At 38.2% G+C, this 17001-nt stretch overlaps 2 protein-coding genes and 1 long non-coding RNA gene across 6 annotated transcripts; 1 reads left to right on the top strand and 2 right to left on the bottom strand.

Moving 5' to 3' along the window:
- Positions 1-183: 183 nt before the first annotated feature.
- LOC135650134 (uncharacterized) lies at positions 184-5609 on the bottom strand. The gene is made up of 4 exons (XM_065169297.1): positions 4656-5609; positions 3799-4047; positions 3494-3585; positions 184-1369 (listed from the first exon to the last, which is right to left on the bottom strand). The coding sequence occupies exons 1-4, from the start codon at positions 5607-5609 to the stop codon at positions 502-504; spliced, it is 2163 nt and encodes a 720-aa protein (XP_065025369.1). The 3' UTR covers positions 184-501.
- On the top strand, positions 1244-6473 carry LOC135650135 (uncharacterized). The gene is made up of 3 exons (XR_010501466.1): positions 1244-1382; positions 4747-4882; positions 4952-6473. It is a non-coding gene; the product is annotated as an uncharacterized LOC135650135 (long non-coding RNA).
- A 2447-nt stretch (positions 6474-8920) lies between these two features.
- LOC135582443 (uncharacterized) lies at positions 8921-16108 on the bottom strand. Of its 4 annotated transcripts, none has more exons than XM_065166999.1 (9): positions 16010-16108; positions 15566-15907; positions 14188-14287; positions 13168-13233; positions 10597-10711; positions 10249-10331; positions 9940-10001; positions 9486-9638; positions 8921-9256 (listed from the first exon to the last, which is right to left on the bottom strand). In XM_065166999.1, the coding sequence occupies exons 2-9, from the start codon at positions 15793-15795 to the stop codon at positions 9151-9153; spliced, it is 915 nt and encodes a 304-aa protein (XP_065023071.1). In that variant the 5' UTR covers positions 15796-15907; positions 16010-16108; the 3' UTR covers positions 8921-9150. The 4 variants fall into 4 exon arrangements, with proteins under 4 accessions (XP_065023071.1, XP_065023072.1, XP_065023070.1 ...); XM_065167000.1 differs by having other exon boundaries at positions 15566-15876; positions 16010-16081; XM_065166998.1 differs by having other exon boundaries at positions 15566-16064.
- Positions 16109-17001: the final 893 nt, after the last annotated feature.

Below are 17001 nucleotides of genomic sequence, written 5' to 3'. Positions count from 1 at the left end.
GGGCGCTCGATGCCCCCGCGAAAGCGACGATCTCGCGGACCAATTGGGTGGGGCAACGTGGCTTTTGAGATACCTCACCGTGTGCCGACCAATAGGGTCACCCGTTGCGGATCGAACTTTAAATACGGTTTTATTTATTTCAGCATATACATAATTATAGACTAACATAGGAAGACACGAGCATAATAATAATAATATTTAATATGATCAGAATCTTTGGCTACAATTCGTTCATTCAGATACATTTTTTTGTCATCATCAACTCTCTCAAAAAACCAATCTTATTTGTGAGCTATACAGGTGGATGTCGGAAGAGTGTTAATAATATCTAATATATTTTTTGGGGTGGAAAATAAATAGGATATTGAGCAACAAAATATACATATCTTCATATTGTGGACGGCCACTTGCCCTCCAGTGATTGTATCAGCTGACGGCCTTCAGACACCAAAGACGAATTAAGATTGCTTAGCATCGCTCCACGTGACCCGTTGCAATTTACTACCTGTTCGCGCTCCGTGATTCGTGCACGGACGAGGTGCGCGATGACGACGACGCCGGCACGCCATGTCGGCCACCGCCCAGCGCCACGGCGGCCGACTCGACGTGCGCGATGAGGTAGTCGAAGATCTTCCTCCTCAACCGCTCGATCGTCTCCGGTGGAACGCCGCCGTCCTCCGCCATCCCGTCGCCGCCCCTCTCCCCGACGCCGTCTAGCCAGTCGTTCACCCTCTTCAGCTGCGACAGCGTCCCCGCCACCAGGTCGCGGTCGCGTGGCCCGTCCGCGGCCGCCGCGTCGGCGTCCAAGAACCGCTCCACGAACCCTAGGAACCACCCCCTCACCTCCCGCCTCAGCGCTCGCCCGACCGCCGCCACCTCCGCCACGCCTTGCCCGCTCACCCACTCTCGCGGCGGGGGGAGCGGCGGAGGCGCCCGGGGCTTCTGGATCGAAGCCGAGGAGCGCTGCTTGATCTGAGAAACGGCGGTGGGGGCGGACGAAGTGGAGGAAGACGTGGGCTTTAAAGGGGATGCGGGTTTGCGCGGGGCTTCGAGGACCACCGAGACCGTTGTCCCCCGATGCTTCGAAGGAGAAGCGCCGGGGCCGTAGAGGGAGAACGCGGAGAGGTCGGTGGCGATGGCGGTGTGGATCCAAGCAGCGGCGAGCTTCCGGTGGACCCCGGAGACGCGGAGAGCCTCCTCCATGGTCGGGTCACCACCCAGCGGGTCGGTCGGTGAGGTTACAGCGAGTTTGAAGAGGGAGTCAGCGACGAGGCCGGCGCGGGTGAGGGTACCGAATAGTGCGAAGAACTGCTCCACTGCCTGTTGCGGGTTATCATCCTCCGCGGAGGATCGTAACTCGGCGTACATGCTGCTCAAAACAGGTAAGACAATTAAACCATGAAAGAAGAGAGGAAAGAAATATTTTTTTGAATTATAATAAATACAAATATTCTGAAATAAAAAGGATCACATGATTCCAAAATGGGAAGCATTTGTTATTAATGGTTATGATTTGATTAATCTCACTTTCTCAATGTTGTTATCTATGATTCCTCTGCAAGTAGAGGTTGCTTGCTAATATACATATATTCACTTGTATTAGATATCAAGTTCCAAATGCCAAATGTCATAATAGTTACATATTAGTTGACATTTGGTACACAAAATTTGCCACACAATTCAAATCAGACTACAAATCCTGTACTGAAGATTTATTAATTGGAAACATTTGTTGCAAGTTATTGCATTGCTATGATTCTAAAGAGAGCATCTCATGAACATTTCATCTACTAAGAGAGAGAGGGAGAGAAAGAGAGAAAAGTAAATATGGGTTGGAGATCTGTCACTGACATTTTATTCTGACATAAGAAGCACATTCTTGTGTCTCCCTTCAATGTCATCCAACACAGTGTTAAAGGAAAAATTCTGTGGTTTTTGAAGCTTTATGATGACAAAATCTCATCAACAAGCCTTTGGGCAAATTTCTTGTGCCAGATTAGCACCAGAGGCATGGTAGTGCTATTTACTTCACATGAGTTTTAGCAATTCAATTAGTATTGGTTATGTATGTCCACAGGCCTTTTAGGATGTTCGACTTCTCTGACTACTCAAAAGACTGCATTTAGCCAACTACTAAACTTGGCTAGTAGCTTTCTAATTACTTTTGAATCAAGTGACCATTTTTATCTACCTTTGATTCTTTGCAGTTTAGCTTCCTAAATAGTAAATACTTTTCTAATAACTTCAGAGTTGACATGGTATCTCCACATACACTAATATTGATTTGTGATGTTATAATCAGAGTGGCTAAACAAATTTGATTCAAACTGTTATCAAGTAAAAAGAAACAAGAAACAAGAGGCAGTAATGTCAGAGCATAGGTACTCAGTCCAATAATGCAGAGATTTGTCAGAGTCAGGATCTTACTGTGATCAACACAGTAGTAAGTTTGGTCAAGAAGGCCCACTGTTCAGAACAATCAAAGGTGTTCTCCATCTTCTCTACAAACTAAAAGGATCTTTCTCTTGAACATTGCACTGTCAGCATTAGTGGTATCATTTGGCATAAAAAAGTACCTACTCTACTTGATGTATATCAAACTATAGTAGTCTTAAATGAGTTTTGCTGGACTCAACAGGATTGCTCCGATTGATGGGGGCATTACTTGTAATCATTTTCTGTCTCTCTTTGTAAAAAAGAAAGGTTTTAGTGAGTTATGCCTACATCATGACATATTGTTTTGCTCTTCAATTACATTAATGAAAGTTAGTTAAATCTGAGCTTCTGACTAGTATTTAAAATGTAAAATAGCAGCATGTTCATGACACCCTTCTCTGCCATTCAGTTCATTGAATAACTCGAGAACAAATAGATATTCACAGTTTCTGCTCAAAAAGGACAAACAATTAAAGAAAAGCATGACAATTCTGGGGCAGAGAGATAAATAGTTTATGGATTCTAATAAATCTAGGATTCTGAAAGAAAGGATTACATTGCATATGCAGCTCATGATTTCATATTAATTTTATGGAATAAAACATAGTCAACGATGGTATGTTAATCACATACGTCTATACAATAATCCATAATCATCACCTTGACTTTTTTTTTAATTGTGTAGTTTTTTATTTCAGAGTTCTTGATTTGTCCTACTTTTATGTAACAGATTTATGCACATTAATCACCTGCATTACATGATTGCCTTTTAGAATATTAGATGCTATCTAAGATGATATGCTTACAGGCCATGTTATGCCATGTGAAACCCAAATTGCAATGGGACATCTCTTAGGGGTAGGCATTAACCTCCAAGAATATAGCAAAATTTGAAATTAGAGATGACTGGAAAGCCGAACAAATGATCGACAATTTATTGAGTCGCGAACTAATTTGAATTACTGTGATTAAAGCATAAACCAATTCTAAAAGCAAGTTCGATAGAGTTCAAGATACTAGGATAGATTATGCCCTATATTCATGGAAAGCCATGTACCTCATACACTGAATCAGGGTCTCTGCAGCAGAAGCTTCCTGCAAGGCCTCAATAGCAGCTCGTTGTGCAGCATCTCGATACTCCAGTACTTCCTAGAATGAGTACCACAAAGTTAACAAAGAAAACAAAGAACAAAAAGAAAAGATGCCAATAAAAGATCTAGATACACTTATGTGTCAAATTATATTTGTTTGATCAAAGAACCTAACCGTGAGCTAACATAGAAGAATATAATTGAATCGATGGACAAAGAAATGGAAAGAGATGCTTTTCTGCATGCTTGTACATGATGACACAAACAGTACCTTTCCAAGTTTTGCTAGAGAAGATGGAAGTGATGCCCAAGAAACATTACTGGGGACAAATGTAGATGAGCTTTCAGGGGTTAGATTACATGAGGAAACTGAAGTTTTCTTTACAGCAGGCTGTTGCTTAATCGACTTATCATGATCTTCCAGATCAGCATCAACTTTGCCTTTCTTTCCGGTAGTCTGAACCTTGCTGTCCTCTTTATGTGACAGCCTCTCAGTTGTGAGTGTGTTTTTTCGGGGAGCCTGCAGGGCATAATGGAAAATTATAGATTTTCTGATACACTGCAGCATAGTTGCAATTACTTTTATTTATTATCTTTTTTATATTCCTTATGTGGATTGATAATTGGATAGAAATTGGCATTGACATAATCAGTTATTATGCTACATAATCAACCATTTATTCTAATGTCATCATTGCATTGATTTGTTTTATTACTCAATTTACTATTCTATGTGCAACCATGACTTCTTTGCATCCTCATAAATTCTTGCTCTTAAAGATAATAGTTCCATGGCAAGCCTAAGTACAAAAAAACTAGTGAAAAATCAGTATTTCCATAATGACATATAACATAGAACTTCAAAATGAAAAGGTACATCATGAATGTGCAATCGAAATTGTATCTGACAGTGCAAAAATAGAAGATGCTAATAAGAACCCAAGAATGATGTTCTCATTTCAAAAGTTTTCAAAGAATTCTAATATCGAATAAGAAGGATCAACAAGACTATCAGCAAAATGCTGCTCCTAGATTTTGACATAGATATAAAGAAGCTAAATGAATTACATAAAGCTAGCAGCTGCTAATTATCATGCATAAAGAAGATCTGAAGTATCGGCTTCTTACAGAAATGCTTCGGGTTTCAGGTTTGATCTCTTTCTTTGTTGCCCTAGGAGTAGAATTATCCCTATCCTTTAACTCCATGTTCTCTTCCCAGCTCTTCCTCAGAACCTTTGATCCTGACTTGAAAGCTGGAACCAAATTTCCAATCAAAGTCCCGGCAGATGATTTCCTACCAGCTGTGGTTGCTTTTAAAACAGAAGCTGCCCTCCCCAACAATCCAAACCTTGAAGGTGAAGTCTTCTCTGGCACATTAACCTTTGCCTGCTGCGTAACTTCAGAGTGGAGCTTCTCGGACACAGGTGACGGGAAACAGTCCGATGGAGATGAAGGGACTGACCTCAGATTCAATGATCTTGACCTCACATGGTGGACTTCCTTCTTCTCCACATCACTACTAGTCAATTGTTTTGACAGGGAAGAGCTCGATCGACTGAATGACGACTTCTTCTTTTCCACCACCACAACTTTGGAAACGTCCTCCAATTTCCCAGACTTGTTCTTCTCCTTTGCAGATAGTAGATCATCATTTGCATTGCCACTACAGCCATGAGACACCTTTGATTTCTCGCTGCCAAGCAACCCCGAGGAACAAGTGGCCACAAGATCTTGAGGGTTGCCAACAAAAGGATGACGACCAGGGAGAGGCATGACACCTCTAAGAATTGGCACAGGGGAGGCTGCCTCGAGGCGGTCGACATGGATGAATTGGCCTAGTTGGATTTCATCACTCAAGATGAGGTCCACTTGCTCATCAGGTAAGGAGACAAAGGTAGCATGGGAGGAATCAGACACCCTGAGGTAGAATCCCTGGTTCGGATACAGCTCTCCACCGGCAAGAGCAGGGACAATGCTGACGACCTGGAGGACAGATGAGCAATGCTCAACGCCAACTTTCGCATCAGCGTTCATGTGCCGGAGGAGCTTGAGGAGAACACCAGGGACCAACACAGCAGCCATTTCACCTCCGATACAACCAAACTCCTGCAATCACATGCCCAAATTCCACCTTAGAATGGGAAGTTCAGCAGCTACGGTATCCAATCCGGGCAAAAAGGAGCGAATTTTGACAGGAGGAGCTCGATGAACAAGACCGTAAGGGAAAGAAGACGTTGACTATGAACAGATCAAGAGATTCCACAGAAACGCAGTTCGACCATGGAAACCGAGAGTTGGAAGCAGCAAATCAACAAAAGATCAAACCTTTGACCTTGGGGGTTTCATTTATAGTGCTCACGAGGACAGGATGACCAAAGAAAGACATACAACGAAAGAAAAAGTTGGCATTTTGCTTCCTTTCAAGCATTACGTGGTTCGTCTCCGATTTCAACAGGGGGAGAAAAACGAAACGATCGAAGTCAAACACCGTCACAACAAGCAGTACCCGATCAAAGCAAGTATTTTCACTCTACGGGCCGTCAAAAGGGAGGGCAAAGATTAACCTTTCAGCAAACCAGACGCCGAGGGCTCTCCGGCTTCATCGAAGGATGATGCTTCCGCTAATCAAATCAGAGCTCTGGAGACGGAGCAGGTGATGATTGCTCTGCCGCAGCTGCAGCGCTGGGGGTTACTCTGACAGTCCACCTGTTAGTCCTTGTTCGTGGATTCCTATCAGGAAAGAGGAGGGTGGGTCTTCGCTCTCCGGGTGAGAGGGAATGAATCGAGAACAGAAGCGATCAAATGGCAATAATTACAACGAGCGCGGTGTTGGCGTCGCACCGATGTTTGTAAGCTTATTATTACTCTCTCTGGTTGGGGCACTCAATCATTCAACTCATCCATAGTTACTATGGCAATAAAATACCATACATACATACTTACATATATACATATATATATATATATATATATATAATATAAATGTAAATATTATAGATTAATTGCTAATTATTGTTTCATAAATTCTTCATAAATATATTCCATTTATAATTATATTCGAAGCTTCAATTATATGAATGTATAATATGTTAATGACCGAGATGTCTCCATGAATAATAAAATAAAAATATTTTGTTATCTATGCATGAATGCCATATTTACTTTCTTTATTTTTCCTCAATAATTTGCTTAAACTTTTTTTTTTATTGATTTTTCACATGAGTTATACTTCTTATCATAGGTAGTGAAAACCATCTTGGATGCTCAAAATATCCCCATCCTCTCATTTAAAAGCTTTGTCTCATCCTTGACTAAGTTGGTATATATGATTATTTTTGACCCACTCAAAAATTGACATTATCAATATCTTATTAGAGTAAATAATAACATTAGTATATACATTTCTTAAAATAGTAAGGAAAGTGAATCATCATACATTTTTATTTTTATTTTTATTTTTTTACGAAGATGAGATTTGAGTCACGACTTTGCTCTATCGATGTTTTTTCCGATTAAACTAATCAACACATTTGAAAATATATTGGATGAAGTTTTAAGCACTCAACCTTTTGATAAATGGGTTGACATATCATCATCATATCAATATTTTAGGTATGAAAATTAAATCTAAATTGACCACTAGATCTCTCTACAATTTCGACTTTGTCAGATCAATGCATGATGGTTTAGATTTGAAATTAGCATTTCTAAGTAGATCACAGCCAAAATATCAATAAATGATCAGCCATAAAATATTGCTTTCATTAATATGGTTTGAGAGACTTATTATTTTTAATATTCTTTAGGAGCCAATTATGATATTAAAAACATTAGAGATATTTTATGTTTTTATGTACATCTTAACTCAACAAATTAATATCAACCATGGCCACAAGTGAATAATCTAAGTTTTCGATATTGACATTTAATGAAAATGAAATATATGAAGTATTTTACTATTTGAAGATATATATACAAGATTAATAATGGAAATATGCTATTTTAGAATCTTAAGACATATATGGGTTAAAATATTTGGATTGATTAGTACATTATTGCATAAGTAATAAATTTCAAGTTTGACACCTTTTAATATAATGAAAACTTTTTTAGATTTAAAAAAAAAAACCTTACAAAAATATACATACACATCAAAATCACTCCAAAGAGAAAAAGAAAACAGAAAATTCCCAATGCTAAAACATTGCTCTTTGAATTCAAGAAATAATCATAGAAAGGAAAGAAGAATAAAATGACCCCACCAATCATTTCTAGTTCACAAGAATCTGATCAGAGTTGGTTCAAGAAGATCCTTTAACCTGCCACAATTGCTAGAATGTCCCTCTCAAACACTAACCCAAGAGAAGTTGTTGAGCATGGTGCTATCATAATAATAACTCCATGAAGATAAGGACACTGCAATATCAACACCAATTCTTCTTTACTATGTTGATGGAAACATAAAACACTAAATATGGATTACAAGACAACCATGTAGCAGTTGTCAGGTAGGGGTGAAACTTGCAGTTGCAAGATGTGGTGCAATTATTTATGACTGATTTTGGAGCTTTGTGCATGGTGATGCTGGCTCATTCATTCAATGAGAACCACTGCCAACACCTCCAATGGTGACTCCCCACCAAACCATCTTCTTTTTTGTTAGATAAAATGAGAGAAAAAAAAGGTACAATTTGATCAAACAAACATTTCTGTCATATAATCTTCACACATGACAAACATCAGGACTGCACCATTTTGGCAATTAAGTTTCACATTATTATGTGAGATTTTTTATTTAAATTCCATCGAAAAAACCGGAAAGATTTTACTTAGATTAATGCCATATAATTGCACTTGAGGCATGCCCAAACTATGCTGGCTGCATCCCCATCCTTCTTTTCATTCTCTAATACCAACCTAAGCAATGTTTAGTGAGCCTTAGAACCTGTATTATTATTTTGTTAGAATCTCACCACATGACAGAAGCTGTATGAAGACTCTCAAGTTTGACCATGGTCAACTAGACTTCAAAGATTTCCATTGAATACTGATAACAAGCATCTAAGTGCTATGCCACATATATGATACAAATTATATGCCCAAAGGCTCTGAAGACCCCCATCCTCGTTTAGGTGTTGTCCAAAACAAGGATGGGAAGCAACAACAACATTAGTCTGGGCTGCAAAAACAAAAGCATCTAACAATGCTTACACATGGTTTACTCAGGACAGCCCAGAACTCCTAACAGTTTGCATTTGGGCAGCAACAACAACAGCTACTGTATGAGAGGGGAGGCTGGAGCACAAGAGGAACACTAAGCTCCCTCTTAAATGACACCACAACATTATTTTCAACAATGAGGATCACTACCAAACACCACTGCCCACCAAACAAAAGTATGGAATTATTGCTACTTATTAGCTTTCCGTTAGTCTAACGAATTATCATTTCTTACAAAAATGACTAGCATCTGTGTTTTCTGATGCATTATCCTAAATACTGCACAGGATGCAACAAAAGGGAAACTAAATAGAGTTACTAGTAGGTACTGTAACAGATCAAGTTGGTCATTCCTTGCCTGCGTCTAACATGGGAGCAAATACAGATCATCCACCGGTCAGATCTACATTGGCATGGTTGTCCTTGGCAGGATTGAGTTGGCAAGCTCTTCATTTAACTTCACCGGAAGTGGTGGCATCTGCTTCATTATTTCAGGCATATCATTCAAACTGATAGCACAAGACAGCTCAAGTTAGAAGTTCTGTTCATTAAATTCTGTGTGTTATGGAGTAAAACATATAAGCCTGAGAGTAATTCAAGTATCCATCATAAATCTGAGAAATATCCTCGAGTATCTTATTGAACACATATCCATTATGACTGCAGAAACAAACTTGAAGTATCTATTCTTAACCAGCTAGAAAGAGAGAGTAATGAGCCAAATATTTCAGACAATACCAACTTGAAGTATCTGTCCCCAGCAATTCTTTTAATGAGACAATTTTGCTTTTATCATGGATGAGAGACAGTGGTCTAGTTCCTCTCACACTGAATGATATAAACATTTGACAAAAAATTGATGCTAAATTTGAGGTATCCCAAAAAGGGTTCCTACATGAAAAAAAAAATCAATATAACCAAAAACAATCAGTACTAGTTGTATGACTACCTTGGAATTAATAAAATTTATAGATAAGTAATTCAATTAACTTGGAAAGATGATAGCATGTACAAAAAAATGATGCTGGCACCATAAAGATGACAATCAAAGTTATGCATATGCATGTGTATATATAATTACCAATTTACTGCAAAGGAAATGCACAATCCTCTACAACATAAACGATCATAAAGTCATGTATGTATAAAAGTTTAATAATGAAAGGCTGAGACTTGAAACTTGAAAACATACTCTTTCAAGATTGCAAGTATGTTGTCCCGCGTTTGGCAAAATAAATTGATGTTATCCTGCATCTGTAAGAGTAAAAAAAATAATGTAGAGATTAATTTTGCAGCCGTCATTTTACTTTGGTTCATCATACACACAACAATGTGCATGGAAACATCATGAGGGTAGACGCTTCCATATGAGTCAGCAAAATTTGATCAAAAATTCCAATTAGAAAATAAGCTTTGTTCAGTGTTAGAAAGTTCACTTCCATCATGTTGACTACTTTAAATAACTTAATACACAGAAACTGAAACATGTATATGCTGATACCCTTAAGTTAGCGAAGTTTGCCGATATTTTAGTGAAGGTCTCTGCATTATTCTCAAGAAGCTCTCCTGTTTGACCACCAATTGCTGCAAAATAAAAATGACATCCGGTAAGGTCAAAATTAGAAATATCACATTCTTCATTAAGCAACTTCTAGCATGCACATGAAATTTATTTTATGCATTGGTTGATTCTAACCCACTGCTAGTTCTTGTGGTCAATTACTTATTCTTCTAGCATAAACATTTAAAAATATGAAAAGATGACTCTGTAGATAACAATAAACCCAACCCTAAATCACCACAGAAGGTGGAATATGACACCGAATGTAACAGCCAAATGAAACAGAACCTGTATATGAAATATCATCATCATCCACAGGAAGCATTGGCGGAGTATACAGAAGAACATTAGGTCGTGTCCCAAGGTGCGCTGATGATTTAGCAGAAGTTTCTGTAACTCTCTCCTGCAGCAGAAAGATAACTTCATTTGATCAACCTTTGAAAAATTAAATCAGTTAACAGGTTTAGAAAGCAATTACACAGATAAATACCACATTCATTTATAGAAAGGGAACTATCGCATGCTATTAGCTGCAATCTTTAATAGATTATATAAAACAAAAAATGCATACTCAAGAGATATCGTACAACATACAGAATAATTCACTGTGGAATAGAACTGCTCAAAGTTAAACATCATTCCTAAACTACTATTTTCTTTACTACAAAATTGCTTCAAAAGTAATTTTTTATCATCCAAATAATCCATAATTTGACAGGTCCATATGTGACAGTAAAGATGATACAATCCAATGCATCAAATGGAAGCATTTGCAGTGTATTATTAATTTTGCTTGATAAAAAGGATATTTCTTTTAGAAATGGATCACTGGGAAAATTTCTAAAAGAGGTTAGCCAGTTATGTAATTAGAAGTGATGCCTGCTACTATTGTAACATGCCCAAAACTCCTTATGTCAAATGAGAAGTTGGTAAACTGACTAATTGCTTAAAGAAAGAATCAAATACACCATTTGCTACTTACAATTTTAGGGTCAAATATATACGTATATCAAATGCATCATTTTTAAGCATCTGTAGGATGCTTAAAAATTCTTCATACAGAGGCAGATTTAATCACACATATACATATTGGCCAAATACATTGTGTTTGAATCTAAAGAAGGCAAGCATCAAGTACTTAAAAGCTAAACTCCAAGCACATGCACACACATTTGCTTTCTACAATCAATCATAAATATGACAGCTAATGTAAACCTAGTTATTTATAGACATGACTATGATTTGTGTCCAAAGAAAGAACTTCTGCTATACATCTAATGTTGGCCAGAACACAGTCTTCAACAGAACATGACATGATGAAAACTATATTTCTCAAGTATAAGCTAGGGAACATGCAATCCCTAGATTGTATGTGGTAAATATTTATGCACATATAAACCCCAATGGGACTAGTTTGGTTCAACCAAATCCACAATATAAAGCTTTGTATGCACTCTGAAATTTCTGAGAATTTCTATGTTAATATTGTTAAAGTTGGTATTTGTTAAAATAAAAGCAACATCATAATCATTGCATATATAGGAAAATAAGCTGTTAAATCAAAATCCACAGACTAGATATTCACACAAAGTATTTCATACATACTAGAAATAGGTTGGTGCAGAACATCCAGTTATGAGACAATATCTGCAGCTGTTGACCAAATCACTGGACACCATTTTCAGTAATATTTATTATTTTGATCATTGCATTTCCTAGTCATCTAACACTTTGATGTGACCCTAACTGACTCAGCAGAAACTAATAAATAACTCCAGTCACATTCTAGTCCAGCAAATCTAACCTTCAGACAAGCCAGCAAATCTGCATACTCCTCTCAGCCTATCCATTTTCCCCTTTCCTATGTTCTCTCTTTGACACATAATCATCACTAGCATGTCCTCCTACCTTACCTTGTTCTTTCATCTATGAAGTCTTTCATATACTATGATCCAACACAAATGAGGTTCACACCGCAGCACAGACGTCCATCAGTAGATTCCCAACTTTTTAGCCATGTGACTCCAGAGCACAATCCTTGATGCAGATTCCCCACCTGCTGCCCAAAGCCATGTGACTACCCACTTTCTATCTCATCTTTCACTTATGAATCATTATTATCCTCCATAAAATCATGTGGATCAGTCTCAATTAGCTTCCTGCCAGACTAGGTCAGAATTCCATGATCGTTTTAAATACCAACAATGTAAGCCTGAATAGTGCAGGCCAACCAAAACATATCTTAAATTGAGCAGATCTCATGCTGATTCTCCAGTGAACATTGTAAATATTCAAACTAAGGCATGATTAAGAAAAGAATGTGCCATCTAAAAAATAATTGAGCAAAGAAAAAGTGGAATTAGTGGATTTTGAGAATTAGATCGGACAAAAATCACTGAATCGGATGGTTAAATCAGAATTCTTCCGAAATAAAATAAAACAAAATCCAAAAAGAGAAACAAAAAAAAAATCAAAAAGAACATCTGACATACGAAACAAAAAGGAATCTGAATTATAGAGTAAACAAACAGGTAATGCATATAAAACATTATTATCACCACAAGATTATAACCAAAAAAAAAAAACTGGATTCACATATTAGTGGAACATTATCCATTATCTTTAGTAGAAACTAGCAAGTCTAGGTAATTAAGTATTGGTAACTTCAAATATAAGAAACCATAAAACATTCCAAAAACATGTTTGATAACAAAACAGAAACTAAAAAAAAAGAAAAAACAAGACAGTAACTGGGAAAAAATAATTATCCAACAGATGAAATGCCTACTGAATCAATCAGACATTTAGTAACTAAACCATAGATAGAGAATGCACACCTAGATACAAGCAATGGCTTACCTTCTTATCTTTACTTTTCCTTGTCAAGTTATGATCCTCTTTCCTTCTCTTACTGTTCTCCTTTTTCTGGAAGAGAAAATAAAACTTGTTCAAGCAGAAAAAAACTTCATTTACATAAATGAAGATAAAATCCAAAAACAAGTAGGTAATATATAAAGTAGGCAAACAGATTGAATGCCCATGGTGATCTTGTTTTACTACCATAAGAACATATCATAGAACATGTACTCAATGATGATATGATGATAGAACCAATAGTATTGCTGTAAATAAAATCGCAATGCATAATTCTTTGATTTCATTAACAGATGGTTCAAAATTAACAGAGTTTTATGGAAGAAAGTGTAAATTATTCTGTTTTCATAAGTTGTAAAATGGTAGATTTACAAATTGATAATGAGAATGGTAAACAATACTTTCTAGACACAGAATTAGATCCCCTGCCTTTAATTAAGTACATACAGTGTGAAGCAGTAAGCAGGGTAATATATATGCTTAGCACAACCACTCATGAGATAGTACTTATCTGGTATATACTATGCCAATAGCCATAATCTGCAAGAGGCATTGAAATCCCTGCAAGAAAATTCCAAACAAAACTTGTTTTCCACTCTGATTTTTAACAACTATTTTCTTGTCACTGCTTACTATTGTCACCCTCGGTAATGAACAAAGAAGTGAACTGCATTTGTGCTGACAAAAACCACTCAGTTTAAAGCACTCAGTTTTTCAAACAAGGTAAAATGCCTATCCTAGTCACTTATGCAATATAAATCTGTCATAATAGACTCAAATTGTCCCTCCTTGCCAAAGCCTGTTCCACATGGCTCTCTCCTTGAACCACAAAAATTACCCCAATAAACGAAATGTAAAGGAAAGGTTTGGTTGTTTGCAAAGTGCTTCCTACATGACCAGCATAAAATTCTTAATATAAAGAACCATGTTGACAGGGCATGTTCACTGATGAAAATATATTAAAATAAAGAAGCATTCTGCCAAGCAACAAATTGTCAAACTTACCGTCAGCCATCTGCACCGCAAGGCCACATCACGGACTGTCTTGTCCCGTAACTGAGTGGCAATTTTTGCATAACGCACTATGATTGATTCAGATGCATATCTACAATCCAAGCAATCACCAAACTCGAATTAATAAAAGAAAAGTTTGTATAAAAACTCACGCATACATTAGTTTCTAACAAAGAGAAAGAGATCATATAACAAAATAATTCACTATACTATGATGAGAAAGGAGTAAAGAAACACGCTCGAAGACATATCTTAGACCAGATGCAACAATGATCAAGCGGTTTCTATTTATTAATCAACTTGGAGTTGCTTCTTGCTCTTAACACCATTGTCATTATCATTTTTTCTTGCATAAAAGTTTTAAGAAAGTTTGTTTTGAACCAATATACACTATATGATAAGTTCAGAATGTGTCACCTATGATGAAAGGTAGGTCAAATTATGGTATATTATACCAACACAAGACTTAAACAATCAGGACCACAAGTAGATCCAGCATTGACATGTGATGCATAGATGAACTTATATCTTTGTTAATTTTTGCTCTTAGAACATATGTTCCTCGGCTAATCCATCTTTTTACTTACTGGTTTATCAGAAGAATTATAAGCTTCTACTGATTATATACTTGGTTCATGGTACAGATATTTTTATAGCAGGGTTATATCTAAGAATTGTCACACAATAACTTGTGACAAAATCTTATCTCAAAAGATCAACAGCGAGTTCATCTAGGTATAACAATTATTATTTAGGCCTTAAACTTTTCAACCACTCCATCCTATTTCTTAAAACATTTCAAAGTCCACGTCCTTGCTGCCTCACACCATGCACATGCAGCACCGTAAACAGAGCTGCTTTCTCTTCAGCATCGCATCAATTCCTGTGGTCAAACACGTTAAGAATTGTTCACATAACTCAGTCACCTTATCATAACTCCTCCATTTTTAAGGAAGCTCATGGTTTACTATGTCATGAGAAAAAGAAAACCTGTTGCAGATGTCTTTAAGTGGACAGACGTGTTCAGTAAATCCACGTGCTCCCATCACTTGGCATCTAAAACGATAATTTTTTCCCCATATATACCACAAAATAAGATGACGCAAATCTCTAACTTCATTCGAGCAAAAAGGCCACATGAAGTTCATAAATGTAACACCTAAAGGACATTAATCTAAAAAAAAAAATTCTTATCATGAATAGAACAATTGAATCCGGAAATGCTCCAAACGGCTAATATAGCAATAAGAGCCAAACAAATTGAACATGAGCAGAACTTGTCACAAGGAAAGTAAAGAAGAAGTCCTTTCAAGAGCCAAGAGGAATAAAGTTCCTCCACAACGGAGGAATTAGAGTTCAAGCTACGTACTTGCTAAGCCCTTCTTCCAAGATGGCCTGCTCCTCCGAGGACCACTCAATCGACAGCCCCGGGTCATGCTTCAGCGCCTGCGCGGGCCCTGCTACTGCCGCCCCCGCCGCCATGGTGCCATTGCTAGGGTTTCCGGGAACCGACGCGCCACCACCGCCGCCGCCGCCTCCAGGTAAGGGACCGCCGTTGGCTCCATCCGGGTTCCCCGACGGGTTTGCGCTGGCTCCCATCAGCCAAAAGACCTCTCGAAAATCCCCTCCGTTTCTCAAAAACTCCCGCTGGTTCCGGCCAATTCGAACATTGTTCCCGCCCTATGGATCGAAGGGGGACGAAGTCAGGGACCTGGCCACGAATCCGTTGAGAGGAAGGAGGCGTCGTCGACGAAACAACTGTTGGATGGAAAGGAAGAGGAAGATGGATAAAAATCGCGCTTTTGGGACGGACCTTTGGCTCCGCTGGGTTTGCTCGGTCCGGTCTTCAGAATTGGAAGGAGCAAATTCTAAGGTTGGATTTAAACTCTTCTTGTCTGTAATTATAATTTTGTTTCTTTCGGTAGCCGCCGATGAGACGGAGATATTATTAATTTCTTCCCACTCTTTTAACCGAGGATAGAAAATAGAAATAGCTAGGCGTTGGTCCAACCGGGACCCGCCTCTTGGTCCAATCACGTGGTAGGTAGACCGGGAGGCATACCGAAGGGTTTGCTGGTTTCTCGATCAGGTTGGTAGACGAATGTCGTGTCTTAATATTAGGATGAGATGATGTGCTTAGAGAAAGCTTCACGTACCGGCTTGGCAGCTACCCGCCCAACGACCCGCCTTATGAATAGAGATCCGGCGTTTCCCGTTGGCACCAAGTTACCGGGAATGACCTAATCCGTCTCGGTGTTTTTTTATGGCGCGAGCTCGTGACAACTCCCATGGAATGGGGATTGGATAAGCATTAATTATGCTTGTAGTGTCCAAATCCATATCCTCGAGTGTGGGAGACACAACATCTTACTTCCTTTTTATTTTAGTTGTGACTTCTTCGACGCCTGCGTGCGTGCATATGTTATTTCTTTGCATAAACACATCTGGGAAGGATTCCATGTGTCACTCGAACCACGAGGCAGGCTCGCAATAGAACACACCGACACAAAGGAATAAAAGAAAAAAAAGAAACCACAGGAGCAATTGAAAGAACGAGATTGCAGGCAGAATAAAAACAGTTTAAAGGGCAAAAGAATCAACAAGAGAACACTTGGCTGCCATGTTTCGTTTATCAGACATCATCATGAAGGGGGTGAGTTTACATCAAGAACGACTACAGTCCCATGTCCTGTGTTCACTGCTATGTTCTTCGCAAAGAAGCAAATTTCTGGATGAAGAATATCCTGCATTAAACATCCTGATGTGAACTGGAAATGGCCTGTTTGCTTGAACAATATATAGTAG

Source organism: Musa acuminata, chromosome BXJ3-9 (genome assembly GCF_036884655.1).
Source record: "Musa acuminata AAA Group cultivar baxijiao chromosome BXJ3-9, Cavendish_Baxijiao_AAA, whole genome shotgun sequence".
Lineage (NCBI taxonomy): Eukaryota > Viridiplantae > Streptophyta > Magnoliopsida > Zingiberales > Musaceae > Musa > Musa acuminata.
The sequence above is the reverse complement of the archived record's forward strand: the minus strand, read 5'-3'. Positions and strand labels throughout refer to the sequence as shown.